Below are 17,373 nucleotides of genomic sequence, written 5' to 3'. Positions count from 1 at the left end.
ATTTGGCATTAAGCATGTGTGCAAAATGGGTGTAACTTACTAGTGATGAGCTAAAATGCTGGAAGTGTGGTGTTCCCTCCCCACCCCCTGTGGAGGCTTGCTCCATGTCCTGAACATTCCTGTGTGACACCCCCCCCCCCCCCCAAGGGGCACGCCTCACAGTTTGAGAACCATTGTGTTACCATGAGTTAACTATTTATGCTAAATAATCTGTTCTACCTTGTATTGTGCTGTGACACTTTGAATCCCTTTCCTAGACCCGAAGAAGAGCTCTGTGTAGCTTGAAGGCTTGTCTCTTTCATCAACAGAAGTTGGTCTGCTGAAGTAAAAGACATTACTTCGCCCACCTTGTCTCTCTAGAAATCTAAATACTAAGATGAGTGAACTTGTGTGCCTAGTATTAAATGAGGATATTGATATAATAGGCATCACAGAAACTTTGTGGAAGGTTGATGATGGGACACAGTAATACCAGGATACAAAATATATGGGAATGACAGAGTAGGTCATGCTGGTCAGGGAGTGGCACTATATGTGAAAGAAAACCTAGAGTGAAATATAGGAAAAATCTTAAATGAATCAAACTGTACCATAGGGTCTCCATGGATAGAAATTTGATGCTTGAATAATAAGAGCATAGCAGTAGAATATACAACTGACTAGTTGACCAGGATGGTGATTGTGAAATTCTCAAGGAGATTAGAGAGGCTACAAAAATAGAAAACCCAGTGATAATGGGGGATTTCAACTGTTCCCCTATTGACTGGGTATGTGTCCCCTCAGGATGGGATTCAGAGAGCAAATTTCTAGACAATATTAATTACTGCTTCTTGGAGCAGCTACCCTGTTTCCCCGAAAATAAGACATCCTCCGAAAATAAGGCCTACTTACAGTTTTGCCTCTCGTTGTAATATAAGGCATCCCCCCGATAATAAGACCTCCCCGATAATAAGGCATCCACCGATAATAAGGCATTTTTCATTTCTGAAAAATAAGACATCCCCTGAAAATAAGACCTAGCGCATCTTTGGGAGCAAAAATTAATATAAGACACTGTCTTATTTTCGGGGAAACAGGGTAGTTCTGGAACCCACAAGGGGAGAGGCAATTCTTGATTTACTCCTAAATGGAGCACAGGATCTGGTCCAAAAGGTGTGAGTATGGCTGAACCACTCAGTAACAGCAAACCTAATGTAATTAAATTTAACATCCCGGTGGGGGGAAATACCAAAGAAACCCACCACAGTAGAACTTAAATTGAAAAGGAGAACTACACAAAAGTGAAGACACTAGTTAAATGGAAACTAAAAGGAACAATGTCAAGAGTGAAATATCTGCAAGTTGCATGGAAACTGTTTTAAAAACACCATAATATTTGCTCGAACTAAATCTGGCGGTGAGGGCTCTGCCTAAAGAGTCCTAGAAGCCATTTGAATCTCTCCTTCACCCCTGTTTAAAGATACGGCTGATTAGACTCAAATCAAAGATTGAGAGTCTTTGTTCTGTTAAGTAATCACTAGAGCTGAAATCACTGATAACCAAGTCTAGCTGCTGTATGTGGGACAATGCTGCAGTGAAAGACTGTTTAGCCTGCAGTGAGGTTACCCACTACCTACTGATATCACTGAGGCCTGGTCTACACTACGAGTTTAGTCTGAATTTAGCAGCGTTAAATTGAATTAACCCTGCACCCGTCCACACAACGAAGCCATTTACTTCAACATAAAGGGCTCTTAAAATCGATTTCTGTACTTCTCCCCAACGAGGGGAGTAGTGCCAAAATCAACGTTGCCAGTTCGAATTAGGGTTAGTGTGGACGAAATTCGACGGTATTGGCCTCCGGGAACTATCCCACAGTGCACCATTGTGACCGCTCTGGACAGCAATCTGAACTCGGATGCACTGGCCAGGCAGACAGGAAAAGCCCCACGAACTTTTGAATTTCATTTCCTGTTTGCCCAGTGTGGAGAGCACAGGTGACCATGCAGTCTGAGAATCGAAAAAGAGCACCAGCATGGACCGTACGGGAGAGGATTCAGTGCTAGCAGAACTACGTTCCAAAAGACGAAATGCCAAAACATTTGAAAAAATCTCCAAGGGCATGATGGAGAGAGGCCACAATAGGGACTCACTACAGTGCCGCATGAAAGTTAAGGAGCTCAGACAAGCCTAACAGAAAACCAGATAAGCAAACGGAAGGTCCGGGACAGAGCCGCAGACGTGCCGCTTCTACGCTGAGCTGCATGCAATTCTAGGGGGTGGGCTGCCACCACTACCCCACCTCTGACCGTGGATTCTGAGGAGGGGGTAATCTCAGCCATGCCTGAGGATTCTGCGGACGGGAAAGAGGAGGAGGAGGAGGAGAAGGATGAGCTTGCGGTGAGCACACAACACTCCGTTCTCCCCAACAGCCAGGACCTTTTTCTCAGCCTGACTGAAGTACCCTCCCAAGGTGTTCTCCCAGACCATGAAGCCATGGAAGGGACCTCTGGTGAGTGTACCTTTGTAAATATAAAACATGGTTTAAAAGCAAGCGTTTTTTAATGATTAATTTGCCTTGAGGACTTGGGATGCATTCGCAGCCAGTACAGCTACTGGAAAAGTTTGTTAACCTATCTAGGGATGGAGCGGAAATCCTCCAGGGACATCTCCATGAAGCTCTCCTGGAGGTATTCCAAAAGCCTTTGCAGAAGGTTTCTGGGCAGTGCAGCCTTATTCCGTCCTCCACGGTAGGACACTTGACCATGCCATGCTAGTAGCAAGTAATCTGGTATCATTGCATGACAAAGCCTGGCAGCATATGGTCCCGGTGTTTGCTGGCATTCAAGCAACATCCGTTCTTTATCTCGCTGTGTTATCCTCAGGAGAGTGATACCGTTCATGGTAACCTGGTTGAAATAGGGGAATTTAATGAAGGGGACAGAAGTGGCCGTTCCTACTGGGCTGTTTGACTGTGGCTGAAAAGAAATCCTTCCCTGCAGTTAGCCAAGCGGCGGGGAGGGGGGAGAGGAAGCGATCATCACACAGAATTGGAGGGGGGGGTTAGTTTGCTTTCTGCAGGGATCTTCCCTGATACCAGCAACGTGGTGGGAGGAGGGGTAAAGCGATCAGCCCAGAGAATTGGATGGGTCGGGGGTTAGTTTGGTTTCTGCTGCTGCACGTTAACAGGAACACCGCAACACTCAATGGGCTTTGCTTGGTATGGGAAAGGAGGGTGCTGCTTTTATGAAGGTTGCAGAAGCCGAAAGACAATGGCTTACCATGGCTGCATGCAAGCCGAATTCTGTTGCCTGGCCCTGCGTCTGTGATCTCTAACACCAAAGCCGCAGGCACTCAATAGAAGATGCAAAATGCGACCTTGTACCGAAATCACATGTGCTATGTAATGTGAATAATGTTGTTCACCGTGAAAGAGTATAAGCATTTTTCTGTAAAATGCTATCTTTTTAAATATCTCTCTCCCTTTTTTCCCTTCCTCCCACAGCTGCAAAGTTTTCAAGCGTCCCTCCTCCGTCCCGAAGGCTATCTCAGATAAGGCGGCGAAAAAAACGCAGACGAGACGACATGTTCTCGGAAATAATGCAATCGACCCACGATGAAAGAGCTCATCTGAATGAGTGGAAGGACATGGTATCAAAGTACAGGAAAGATGCCAGTGAACGTGAGGCCATGAGGGATGCTCAAGTTGAGAGGTGGCAGGCTGCAATGCTGGGGCTGCTGTGTGATCAAACGGACATGCTCCGGCATCTGATGGAGCTTCAGGAACGGCAGCAGGATCACAGAGTGCCACTGCAGCCCCTGTATAACTACCCTCCCCCCTCACCATGTTCCATAGCCTCCTCACCCAGACGCCCAAGAACCCGGGGGGAGGCTCCGTGCACCCTCCCACTCCACCCCAGTGGACAGCCCAAGCAAAAGGCTGTCATTATTTTGAACTTTTGAAGTGGCCTTTTCCTTCTCTCCTATCCTCCTCCAAACCCCACTCGCGCTACCTTGTCAGTTCTCTCCCTATTTTTATAATCAATTAATAAAGAATACATGATTTTTAAATGATAGTGACTTTATTTCCTTTGAAAGCAAGCAAGGGGGGAGGGTGGTTTGTTTACACGGAATGAGTCAGTCAAGGGGGTGGGTTTTCATCAAGGAGAAACAAACAGAACTTTCACATCGTAGGCTAGCCAGTCATGAAACTGGTTTTCAAAGTTTCTCTGATGTGCAGCGCTTCTTGGTGTGCTCGTCTAATCGCCCTGGTGTCTGGCTGCACGTAATCAGCGGCCAGGCGATTTGCCTCAACCTCCCACCCCGCCATAAACATCTCCCACTTACTCTCAGAGAGATTTTGGAGCACACAGCAAGCAGCAATAACAATGGGAATATTGGTTTGGCTGAGGTCTGAGCGAGTCAGTAACATCCGCCAACAACCCTTTAAACGTCCGAAGGCACATTCTACCACCATTCTGCACTTGCTCAGCCTGTATTTGAACAGCTCCTGACTACTGTCCAGGCTGCCTGTGTATGGCTTCATGAGCCATGGCATTAAGGGGTAGGCTGGGTCCCCAAGGATAACTATAGGCATCTCAACATCCCCAACGGTTATTTTCTGGTCTAGGAAGTAAATCCCTTGCTGCAGCCGTTTAAACAGATTAGTGTTCCTGAAGACGCGAGCGTCATGAACCCTTCCTGGCCATCCCACATTGATGTTGGTGAAATGTCCCTTCTGATCCACCAGTGCTTGCAGCACTATTGAAAAGTACCCCTTGCGGTTTACGTACTGGCTGCCCTGGTGCTCCAGTGCCAAGATAGGGATATGGGTTCCATCTATTGCCCCACCACAGTTAGGGAATCCCATTGCAGCAAAGCCATCCACTATGACCTGCACATTTCCCAGAGTCACTAACTTTTGTAGCAGCAGCTCAGTGATTGCTTTGGCTACTTGCATCATAGCAGCCCCCACAGTAGATTTGCCCACTGCAAATTGATTCCCAACTGACCGGTAGCTGTCTGGCGTTGCAAGCTTCCACAGGGCTATCGCCACTCACTTCTCAACTGTGAGGACTGCTCTCATCTTTGTATTCTGGCGCTTCAGGGTAGGGGAAAGCAAGTCACAAAGTTCCATGAAAGTGCCCTTAAGTTTCGCCGCCACTGGGAATCGTCCCACACCTGCAGAGCCGGCTCTGGCTTTTTTGCCGCCCCCCGCCCCCGGCAGGGAGCGCGGCTGGAGCACCGGGAGGAGGGCAGAGAGCCCGGCCAGGGCTCCGCTCTCCCCGGCAGCCAGAGCGCTGGGAGGAGGGCGGAGAGCCCGGCTGGGGCTCCGCTCTCCCCGGTGGCCAGAGCGCCGGGAGGAGGGCGGCGAGCCCAGTCGTGGCCCCACTCTCGGGCCGGAGCACCGCACCGCCCCCCTCCAAGTGCCACCCCAAGCACATGCTTGGTGTGCTGGTGCCTGGAGCCGGCCCTGCACACCTGCAACACTATGCGGTCCTACCAGTCTGTGCTTGTTTCCCGGGCCCAGAATCGGCGTTCCATGGCTAGAACCTGCCCCATTAACAACATGATCTCCAAAGCGCCGGGACCCGTGGTTTGAGAGAATTCTGTATCCATGTCCTCATCACTCTCGTCGCCGTGCTGCAGTCGCCGACGACTCCTCGCCTGGTTTTGCAGGTTCTGGTTCAGCATAATAGCACGATAATGCGTGAGGTGTTTACAATGTTCATGACTGCTGTCTTGAGCTCAGTGGGTTCCATGCTTGCCATGGTATGGCTTCTGCACTGTTCATCCCCTGGAAAAAAGGCGCGAAACGGTTGTCTACCGTTGCTTTCCCAGAGGGAGGGGGAGGATGTACCCAGAACCACCCGCGACAATGTTTTTGGCCCCATCAGGCTTTGGGATCTCAACCCAGAAATCCAATGGGCGGGGGAGACTGCGGGAACTATGGGATAGCTATGGGGTAGCTACCCACAGTGCAACGCTCCGGAAGTCGACACTAGCCTCGGTACATGGACACACACCGCCGAATTAATGTGCTTAGTGTGGCTGCATACACTTGACTTTATACAATCAGTTGCCAAAAATCGAATTCTGTAAATTCGGAGTAATCCCGTAGTGTAGACATACCCTGAGAGCTGGTTTGAGTGGTAGAACCTCAGAATGTGACATCTGAGTGAATAGAGGTGTAGCAGCACCAGAGTGAACGGCACCAGGCAGTGGCACCAAAGTGAACAGTGGCAACCGTGACTCAGTTGCAGAGGGGACAGCAGAGCTCGATGACTCACTTCCCTCCAACACCCTACCATCCCCCGGCTGGGTGGTAAACTCACCTCTGAACTCTGGACCTTCGCTGACCAAGTCCAGCAACTATGAGTGGGATGATGGAGGGAAAAGGCAATAGCAGGTTGAAGGAATATTTTTTGGACTTTCACAGTGCAAAGTGAGAAACTGAGGCAAAGGACATTGCCCAACATACTCTGGGGTGGGTGTTTGCTTATGGTCACATGCTTTCGAATCATGGTGATCGTGTTTTCCCAAATAAATGCCATGGTCCTTTTTCCTTTTTATTAAGTTTTCTTCTGTTATACACAGATTCATTGCTTGCAAGTGGGGAAGTATTCTTTTAGGGAGTCAACAAGCATGTGGACAACTATATCCAGTTGATATAGTGTACTTGAACTTTCAAAAAACCTTTGACAAGGTCCCACACCAGTGGATCTTGAGCAAAGTAAGGAATCATGGCATGTGAGGGAAGGTTTCTCATGGATCAGAAACTGGTTAAAGGAAGCAAAGGATAGGTAAATGGTCAGTTTTCACAATGGGGAGAAGCAAATAGCAGGGTCCCCTGTTTCTGTAGTGGGACCTGTGCTATTCAACATATTCAGAAACGATCTGGGAAAGGTTATGAAGAGTGAGGTGGTAAAATTAGTAGATGATACAAAATTACTCAAGATAGCCAAGTCCAAAGCTGACTGAAGTGCTACAACGGGATCTCACAAAACAGAGTGAATGGGCAACAAAATGACAGATGAAATTCAGTGTTGATAAATGCAAAGTAATGCACATTAGAAAACATATTCGCAGCTATACTTACAAAATAATGGGGTCTGAATTAGCTGTTACCGCTCAAGAAAGAGATCTTGGAATCATTATAGTTAGTTTTCCGAAAACATCTGCTGAAGGTGCAGCAGCGGTAAAAAAGTTAACAATGTTAGAACCATTAGGAAAGGGCTAGGTAAGACAAAATATACCACCACTGTATAAATCTGTGGGTATGCCCACCCCTTGAATACTGAATGCAGTTTTGGTTGCCCCATCTAAAAAATGATTCATTAAAATTAGAAAAGGTACAGAGAAGGACAACAAAAATGTTTAGGGGTCTGAAACAGCTTCCGTATGAAGAGAGATTAAAAAGACTGGGACTGTTCAACTTGGAAAAGAGACTGCTAAAGAGGGATATGATAGAGGTCTATAAAATCATGAGTGATGTGGGGAAACTGAATAGGGAAGTGTTACTTACGCCTTCACATACCACAAGAATCAAGGGTTACTCAATGTAATTAATAGGCAGCAGGTTTAAAATAAACATAAGGAAGTACTACTTCACACAATTCACAGTCAACCTCTGGAACTCGTTGCCTGAGGGATCTTGTGAAGGCCAAAAGCATAACTGGGTTCAAAAAAGAATTAGATAAGTTCATGGAGGATAGGTCCATCAATAGAGAGTCCTGTGGCATCCAACGAAGTAGGCATTCACCCACGAAAGCTTATGCTCCAATACATCTGTTAGTCTTAAAGGTGCCACAGGACTCTCTCTTGCTTTTTACAGATCCAGACTAACATGGCTACCCCTCTGATACAGGTCCATCAATGGCTATTAGCCAAGATAGTCAGGGACACAACCCCTATGATCTGGGTATCCCTAGCCTCTGACTGCCAGAGGCTGAGACTGGACAACAGGGGCTGTGTTACTTGATAAGTGCCCTGTTCTATTCATTCTCTTTGAAACTTCTGGCACTGGCCACTGTTGGAAGACTGGGTATAGGGCTAGTTGGACCATTAGTCTATCCCAGTGTGGCTGTTCTTAAAAAGGTCTTGATGAAAAATAGGTGTAAATGTGGTTTCTCCATGCACGAACTGAACAGGTTCTTTATCTTGGTTTTTACTTATATACTAGACCCGACTGGATAAAATGTTAGTGTCAGCTAAAATAGTGGCAGTGGCATTATCTGTTGTTCATCTGCTTCATTTGAACTGATTGCTGTTTATCCCAGTTATTTGTTCAAGATCAGAAGTCTTCTTAAATTATCCTGTAGTTTCCAAACATCAAGTCATTTTTTCTTTTTCTGACAGTGATTGTGTACTGGTCATCAACTTTCTTTCACTTAGGCACTTGGTTTTTTTTTTATTTAATCAGGTAATTTTCAAATTCATAAATTAGCTAGATACTTATTTTCCCATTTGTCCATCACTCTGAATCTGATGAATATGTAGTTATAAATCTTCAGCTAAGTGCACAGGGATTTAGTTGTGACTCCTATTAATGCTAATGAGCTAAATCTTTGTATACTTGTCAAAAACATACCTCTTAGTGATAGGATTTTTTTGCTCAAACTCAACTGCTAGTAAATCTTTCCCATTAAAAGTGAACCTATTTACCAATCACTTGTTTGATATATTAGCTGTGAACAACGTGTTTGCTGATCCTGCTTGCTCTGCTCACGGGAGTGCTGTCTAATGCATTCAGTGAACTTGTCCCATTTAAAATGCTTTCTACTTCATATAACTGGGTCACCAGTGATTAGCTTTGGACCAAGTGCAAAAGCCACCACTTTGAAAAGTGTCACACTTCATGCTTTAACATCCTTATTTCCTAATGAATGTCTCAGCAGATCTTCTTTTGTGATTCTCTTTGGTTTGCAAGTTTTAAATTTTATGTATCAGATTGTAATTATTGTTTTTCTTTCTGCTATGAATTATTTTTCTCTCTTCTACTAATTGCACTTGTACTGTTCCCATTTTGATCATTAAATGTAAAAATGTGCTCTAACTTTAATATTCTTGTACTTTTCTTATTCTGTGACTTTGTTTAGCTGTACCACGCTGCTTTTGGGGAGTGTACTCTGTAACGATAGCATATATAACATATTTTGAAGTGTCATGCCACATTTTTAATTTCTTATAATGCCCATAACTGTGATATATGAATAACTTATGGAAAAATCCTGTGGTATTTAATAGGAAATGGTCACTTTTCTATAGGTGTGTTTTGAACTCTATTGAACTCTGTTGGTTTAATCCTTATAAAATTCTATAAGACTTTCCCATAAGCATTCTTGCCAGACCACTTCTTTTTAGAACAGTCACCTTAATGGGCCAGGCCACCCATTCAGTCTTCTCTCTTGGTCTGTAATTCATCTAGGAATGATGCCTACCTTCTCCTTGGGTATGTGAGGTAGGAGCTACTACCGTTGCTTCATTTGCCTTCATTTTTATGGTGAGTAAGGTTGAAGGTCAGACTTCACCTTGAGGAGGAGGTATTTGAATGCATGCCTACACCACTAAATCAAATTCCCTTCACAATCCAAGTAATGGTCAATAGAATATAGCTAGGTTAAGCATCTTTCATACAAATAACAAAAAAAATTGTAAATAAAAAATGCCACACTCATCATATTCTAATATAATGTAAAAGTTAAGAATCTGAAGAGCTTCTCCTTTCAGTGTAGTTAATCCACCACTGTGAGAGGCGGTAGCTACCGGTATGTCTATGGGAAAAGCCCTTCTGTTGTCAAAGCTCAGTCTACACCAGGATAACTTTGTCACTCAGGGATGGGGATTTTTCACACCCCTGAGCGATGTAGTTACACTGTAAACTTGCATCAGTATATCATAGAATCATAGACTATAAGGGACCTCAGGAGGTCATCTAGTCCAACCCTCTGCAGGGCCAATCCCCAGACAGATTTTTGCCCTGATCCCTAAATGGCCCCCTCAAGGATTGAACTCACAACCCTGGGTAGAGCAGGCCAATGCTCAAACCCCTGAGCTATTCCTCCCCCCCTTCGAGATGGCCTTAGTATGGCAGATACTTTTTGTTAAATTTGCAGAGTGCAAAGCCCAACAAAACCTATATAACTCTTCAGGGATTTCAGTTAACTTGTATGTATTTTAAATAATGGCTAATAAAGCCCTTGATTCTACTACTTTTCCTCTTACTGCTTTGAAGTTCTTCTCAAATACTAGAAGAGGATCATTGCACACAATGAAAGATACTAGGATTGCAAAAGAGTTTATATTTTTTGAAGAAACATGAACATATTTATACTTAGATGTATACAAATTAAATGACACCTTTTTTTTTTTTCATTTACAAGACAGTTCTAGACATATGGAAAATGTATCTATCATGTTCTTCCTCATCTTATTCTAAAGTGCTTTCTAGTGTTTCATTGTCCCCTGGTAGCATGAAGAATTTCGGATATCCTTGTAGCTATGCCTCGACAATGTAAGTACAGTTTCAGTAGTTTGATCCCTCTAAGTCAAACTAAAATTCTCTTCCTGAAGCACATAATGACCTATTAGGAGAGGTCAAGTGGTTAATAGTCTTGTCCTCTGGGGCACCTCTTGGCTTCAAAACCTTTTGCTTCTGATTTTGAATGGCTTAAATTCAAATGCTTCGTCTCAAGAATAGCAGGATTAGTGCACTTGCAACTTAATGTCACTATCAGAAATCTGAAAAATAGCTTGAAGGGGTCTCTTGCTTCAAGAAGGACTAGTTAGATTAAAGTAAGGACCATATTCTTTTGTCTATCAGGCACTTTTATTGAATTAAACTATAGTTTGATTTTTTTCACCCAAGAAGAATACAAGTTATTGTATTCTTAGAAATGCTGTATCTTACAAATATGTTATTTTTATTCAGTATTTAAATTAATTTATGTACTTACCATAGCATTTCCTCTAAATATACCACTTTTGAAATGTAAGGCAGTGTCTCAAAGAAAAACCCACAGTGTCTTAATTATTTTAGGTTAAACAGGTTATAGTATTTCCTATTCCCCTTTTTAAAAGTAATCTCTCTTTCTCTCTCTCTCATAAAATTTCTACTTTCAGTTGTGCTCTTTCATGTCACTTCTTAGGAGAATTCAAAGCTATCATGTTTTATTAATAATCTGAGATAATCCTACTGGTATACTAGGTGAATGTGGTGTTCTTCCGGGAGCCCCTTTTAATATCTCTGTTCAGTAACGTATCAATCTAGGACTCTTAATACCGTACTCATTGCTGTAATTTGGGCCTTATCCAAAGCCCACTGAATCCCAAGGAAGGATTTCCACTGACTTTGGTAGGGTTTGGATCCAAGCCTTTATTATGGTGAAGTCAGTGAGTGTCTTTCCATTTACTTAACTGAGATTGGATTGGGTATTATCTGAGCAGTTTACAAATTTTAAAACAAAAAGCATGCAAATACATGGGTCCCACGTCTTGGTTGGCAAAGCTGAGGTGTGGTGCAGAGCCTGTGGGTGTTGCCACTTTTGCACTTTGCCCAATCCTGCTACCATTTGGCTTAACTTGGAGGAGCCTTACAGATGCTTTATGTCAGCTGGTAATCATCCAAAAAGAGCCATTATACCTGTTAGGGAACAGCTGGAGTACCGCAGTGATTGAGTTATGTTCCCTTCTCTCTGACATGCTCATTACATGGGGCAGGGTGGAAGTCGGAGTGGTGAGTGTCTTAGAGACCGCTACCCTGCCCAGGAAGGAATCACTATGTAGCCAGTTACTCTGGCTTTAAAGATTTGGCCCATGTTCCTAATCACTGGGTACTTTTTGCATAAAATGTATAGGAGAAAAAGTCATGGTGAAATTAACCACATCATACCCATTAAAATGAAGATCATAAATACATGTAGCACAGGGGTGGGCAAACTTTTTGGCCCGAGGGCCACATCTGGGTATGGCAATTGTATTGCGGGCCATGAATGCTCACGAAATTGGGGATTGAGGTGCGGGAGGGGTGAGGGCTCTTTTAGGATGGAGCCAGAAATGAGGAGTTCAGGGTGCAAAGAGGGCTCTAGGCTGGGGCAGGGGGTTGGGGTGTGGGCTCCAGCTGGGGGTGCGGCTCTGGGGTGCAGGAGGGTGCTCTGGGCTGGGACCAAGGGGTTTGGAGGGCGGGACGGGGATCAGGGCTGGGATATGGGGTTTGGGCATGCGAGGGGGCCAGGGGTGCAGGCTCCAGGTGGTCATTACCTCAAGCAGCTTCTGGAAGCAGCGGCATGTCCCACCTCCAGCTCCTACGCAGAGGCACAACCAGGTGGCTTTGCGTGCTGCCCCATCTGCAGGCACTCCCCCTGCAGCTCCCATTGGCCACGGTTGCCCCGTGCCTGCCGCTACACGTAGGAGCTGGAAGAGGGACATGCTGCCGCTGCCGGGAGCCACGCAGAGCCACGGCACGCACGGAGCGGGGCAAGCCCCGGACCCCGCTCCCTGGCAGGAGCTCGAGGGCCGGATTAAAACATCTGAAGGGCCGGATGCGGCCCCCCGGGCCATAGTTTGCACACCCCTGATCTAGCATTACAGCATTTGGATAGTTTTGCTCAGGTTGAGCTATAGATCTTGTTTCATTGACCTTCACGGAATTGTGGTAGACTCTGGGTGTGCACAATATACCAGTGCGTAATAAATTAATTTAAAAGATAGTATGTTTATTGTTTGTACACAAGGAAGAATGCAACATCACAAATCATTAGGCAAAAAAATGTGTTGAAGTTGGAACCCTGCACACCTCCCTGTAAATACCACTGGGGTGCAGAATCTGACCACTGTAAAATCTTATATACTGATTTTAAGTGAACCACAAATTGAACTTTAGTGTCAGATCAAAAACACATAGGGACTGTTCAGTAATATTACCCAAGTCCAGTATTTTAAAGAATGTACATGCTGCATGCAGGTTAATAGATGGAATTATATCTTTGTTTTAAAAATATTCTAAACAACTTGAACAAAACTTAGATCTGGCATAAATGGATTCAACTTCCACTGGTTTTTAATGAGCATTGTTTCTACATATTCTAAGGCTGAGTGCAGCCATCTAATTTTTTTTGTTTATTTTTATTTTATTATTTACTATTTGTATTGCTAAGACCCCTGTACAAAACAGAGTGCTGCTTAAAACAATAAGACAGTCCCTGCTCCAAAAAGCTTACAATCTAAGTAATAGGCAAGAGACAACAAGTGGATACAGACAGAGTGCAAGTAAACAATGAGACAACAGTAGTCAGCATGATAAGCAGTGGTCTTTGTGGTTTTTGAATATTCGAATATACGGTTTTAATTTTAGATCAGCCCTCTTTGCACAAAAGTACAAAGAGGCTTGGTGTAACTTTCTCTTCTGTTTTTTCTTGGTGAATTTCCTGTTCCTATCTGTTGGATGTTCTTGCTTTTGTGTTATGTGAACCAACCTTTTTGTTCAATATAATCAAACTGCTTATCAGAACTACCCAGTAGTATAGTTTAACATTCAAATCAGAATGTTTTCCTTTTTTGATAGGAACTTGAACAAATACTAATGATTGAGACAAAAAATTATAGGAAAACTATAAAATTCTACCAGAAGCTTTTGCAGAAAGAGAGAAGAAACAAAGGTAAAATTACAACTGATATGCTAATAAAGGGATTGGCCTTTAGTCATTTCATATGAGTCTCACAACTGCATCAAAATGTGTTTTTGTGCTAAATGTATTTTACATCTTAAGGTTCTGAGGTTAAAAGTATGTTGCCCAAATTGAGGGGACAGCTACAAGAAATGAAATCCAAGGTGCAATTTCTTGAATTGGTGAAGAAGTATCTACAGGCAAGTCAGCTTTGAATTCACTTTATTTTTATTTGTTTGTTATACAGGTGTCTATAATCGTGTAACTGGATGCTCAAGTCAGTATATTAAGTTTAAAAAGTTTTAAACAAAAGTCATAATTTTACAAAGAACTTTTAAGAATGACTGACTGAAATTCAAGTAACTGTTTACTAGTCTTGTTAAAAAGAATGATTTTAAATGTGATTGTGGCTTTAAGTTGAATTGACTTTTCCTCCGATTTTTCATTTTCATAATTTTTTCAATTATTTCCTTTTACATTGCTTTGACTCTTCTTCACACAGATCATGTATGCAGAGCAGTGGGGAGTGGAATCATGTGCACTACCTACAGTAGTTAATATTACAAGAACTGATGTGTCGGATGTCAGCCCTTTGGATGAGTCGTCATTGCTCATATTCTATAATATGATAAAGCACCAATATAATAATCAAAACAGGTCAAGGATTCTACAAGCTGGGACACCACTTGGGTTAATGGCATATCTATACTCCAGGTATGCTGTATTCTATAAGTCCCTAATTTACAGGGCAGAAAAAACATAATTCAATTTAAAAATACAGAATTCATACAAATCTAGCTTCCATAAATAATGCTTGTCAGCATTATATAACTACTCCTTTGCTTGTATTAACTTAATGGTATGCAAAAATAGTATTTAATTGCCGTAGTCAGCATCCAAATGGCAAAAAAGGAAGCCAGGTAATAATGGGCCTGGTTGAAGGCCTGAGACCTGATCCAACCTCCCTCCCCCCCCCCCCCCCCCACCATATTAAACCAGCCATGGGTGATGGGGGCAACATGATTCCTCTCCTCACATTTCTCCCTGGCACTCTGCCCAGGTTCTTGAACTAGGCACTAGATTTGGGTCTGAGGCCTAGTATGCACCTAAAAATTAGATCAACCAAGCTACATGACTCAGGGCTGTGAAAAATTTTGCCCCCTGTATGCCGTAGTTAAGTTGATCCGACCCCCACTATAGATGCAGCTAGATTGAATAGCTACTACGTCTTGCAGAGGTGGATTAATTACATTGACGGAAATACCCCCTCCACTGGTGTAAGAAGCATCTATACTACAGCAGGGTAACTGTACCACTTTCACCGCTGTAGTGTTTGAACAGATGGACTGTCGTGATCAGAGCCGACGGGGGCAAGGGGAAGCCGTTACAAATTACTAGGGCCCGGTGGTCCGGAAGGGGTCCCGGGGCCGGGCTTCCCCCCCACTCTGGTCGGCCCTGTTTAGCCGGTCCGCCCTTGCTGGGGGGCCCGAAAAAAAATTTTCACCAGGGCCCGAACCCGCTCTCAGCGGCCCTGGTCATGATGGTATGTAAACTCATGTCTTGGCCCCCGAAAACTATCAGAGCCTCATAGTCTAGTGGATATGGCACTGGATTGGGACTTGAGAAACTTGGGTTTCATTCCCAGTTCTGCCAATGACTTGTTTTAGGACTCCTTTTCCCCATCTGTAAAATGAGGATAATAATGCATATCTCCTTTTGTGAAGTGCTTTTGCGATTTATCAGTGACAAATGCTACATAAGTAGGCATTATCACCATTTTCCTCTCCAGCACTGGATTAATATCAGTATACTTGGGCATTTCATCAGCTTCTCTCACAAAATGTACTCCTGGGGGAATTCTGCACCACTGCAGAATGCAGAATTTTGCAGACTTCCCTGTTCTCCCCCCCCCCCCCCCCCCCCCAGAATTTCTGGCCTTCACTACGGGCCACTGGATTCTGCAGAGCCCAGCTCACAGTCACTGGCTGGACTGGAGGCTGCATGCTTTTTGATCCTCATTCTCCCAGGGAAGGGAGAGGGCCTGGGAGACCCAGCCAGCTCTGGCAAAGGATGAAGAAGGACGGAGCCTCAGCACACCATGTCCCCCAGTGGGATAGTAAAGAAGTTGTGGGGAGTAAAGGCTCTGGGGGTGCTGGTGTCTGGACTGGGGGCTGCCCTGTGGCTGGGCTCTGTGGGGAGAGGGGTCTGGTGTCTGGGCTCGGGGCTGCCCCGTGGCTGGGCTCTGGGGGGTTGGGGAGGAGCTGGTGTCTGGGATGGAGGCTGCTCCATGGCTGGGCTCTGGGGGGATGGGAGTGCAGGTGTCTCGGCTCTGGGGGCCCCACACAGCCCGCTCCAATATCCCCCCCCCCCAACTGGAACTGGGTTGTTGTAGATGTTTCTTTGAGGCATCTTTTTTGCTGTTGTCTGTATTGTTGCTGAGTATTTTGAAATAAATTACCAAAATAATTGAAATTGGAGTGATTATATTGCATTGTATTGACAAATAAAATATGCAGAATTTTGCATAATTTAAAAATATTCGGCACATAATTTTTAATTTTTTGGTGCAGAATTCCACCAGGAGTAAGAGTTTTAGCTGATTTCAGTAGCATTGTCCAGCATATTGTTTCTAGTGTTTTCTTCTAGCTATGGTACACATAATATTTTAACGATAAAGGAGCTAAAGTTTTTAATAAAGAAACATGAAGTTCAGGAATTGAAGTTACTGGTTCTTAAGAAATAAAAATATGAAAAATAAGAATATTTCAGTTGTAACTAGATCAAGCTGGAAACTTTCCAGAAGAACAGTTCCATCACAAACTGTTGTTTTGACAGAGGTGAAATGTTCCACAGGAAATTAAAATGTTGATGAGCGAGCCCCATGCAGAATTCCAGTGGAAACCAGTCTGGTTTCTTGCCAGCTCCCCTGCCTGCCTCTCTATCATCCTGACTGCACCAGACAATCAGTACTTTGAACAAGAAAATAAGATCCTTCAAGCAGTACAAATTAGAGTAGCAGCTTTTTTAATCATTCTAAAACCACCGAATATATCGTATAAAAATTAAATTAAAAAATAAGAATGTGGAAATTGAGATGGTTAATTTGGAAATTTTCTAATTTTGAAAAGTCAAATAATTAGTTTAATGTTTAGAGTTCCCATCATGGGAAATTCCAAATTTTTTTTTATTCCAAAATGGAACCTTTTTTTTAACTTCAGAATTTTCAATGGAATGGGAATTCAGACTTTCAATCTGCTCTTGTTGTAACTTTTTTTGTTGCTATGCTTTAATACAAGAAAAACTATATCATTGCTTATCTGAAGTTTTTTTCTCGTATCCCACAGAAATGCATTTTTAGAAGGTTATGTACAGCAGTTCCTCTACACATTTCGTTATTTCTGCACACAAGAAGAATTGTTGAAGTTTCTTCTTGATATAATCAGCAGCACTTTATCCAGGTACAGTAAGTTTCTGTGAACAAAACTGTCAAAGTGCTAGAGACTTTTCTCCCCAATGTGAAAGAAGTATTTCTAAAAAGAAGCACCTAATTGAGTTGAATTTTGTTTCTTTTTTTAAAAAAAAGATTTTCTTGTGAATAAAGGAATGTCTGCACTGCAAGCGTTGCAGAGGCACAGACATTTTCTACATCGACAGAAGGGGTTTTTCTATCACAATAGTAAATCCATCCCTTCCAGGGATGGTAGCTAGGTCAATGGAAAAAATCTTCCAT

General features: G+C 43.6%; 2 protein-coding genes across 5 annotated transcripts in view; both read left to right on the top strand.

Annotated features, from left to right (window-relative positions):
• Positions 1 to 17,373, top strand: part of KNDC1 (kinase non-catalytic C-lobe domain containing 1) — a 116,411-nt gene that overhangs the window by 77,893 nt on the left and 21,145 nt on the right. For all 4 annotated transcript variants that reach the window (XM_054033478.1, XM_054033476.1, XM_054033477.1 and 1 more), the window contains 4 exons: positions 13,541 to 13,634; positions 13,746 to 13,843; positions 14,146 to 14,357; positions 16,988 to 17,101. In XM_054033478.1, the coding sequence (XP_053889453.1) occupies positions 13,541 to 13,634; positions 13,746 to 13,843; positions 14,146 to 14,357; positions 16,988 to 17,101 (518 nt within the window). The remainder of the gene's footprint in view (positions 1 to 13,540; positions 13,635 to 13,745; positions 13,844 to 14,145; positions 14,358 to 16,987; positions 17,102 to 17,373) is intronic.
• LOC128840036 (uncharacterized) lies at positions 550 to 4,154 on the top strand. The gene is made up of 2 exons (XM_054033486.1): positions 550 to 2,491; positions 3,485 to 4,154. The coding sequence occupies exons 1-2, from the start codon at positions 2,320 to 2,322 to the stop codon at positions 3,940 to 3,942; spliced, it is 630 nt and encodes a 209-aa protein (XP_053889461.1). The 5' UTR covers positions 550 to 2,319; the 3' UTR covers positions 3,943 to 4,154.

Source organism: Malaclemys terrapin, chromosome 7, assembly GCF_027887155.1.
Source record: "Malaclemys terrapin pileata isolate rMalTer1 chromosome 7, rMalTer1.hap1, whole genome shotgun sequence".
In the NCBI taxonomy this organism is placed as follows: Eukaryota; Metazoa; Chordata; order Testudines; family Emydidae; genus Malaclemys; species Malaclemys terrapin.
This window is presented reverse-complemented; position numbering and strand designations above follow the sequence as displayed.

What these genes read in the sequence shown, in the direction of transcription:
- LOC128840036 (XM_054033486.1), top strand. Translation starts at nt 2,320, where the DNA reads ATGCCTGAGGATTCTGCGGACGGGAAAGAGGAGGAGGAGGAGGAGAAG. An exon ending in AGCCATGGAAGGGACCTCTG is followed by an intron (nt 2,492 to 3,484) that starts GTGAGTGTACCT and finishes TTCCTCCCACAG; the next exon opens with CTGCAAAGTTTTCAAGCGTC.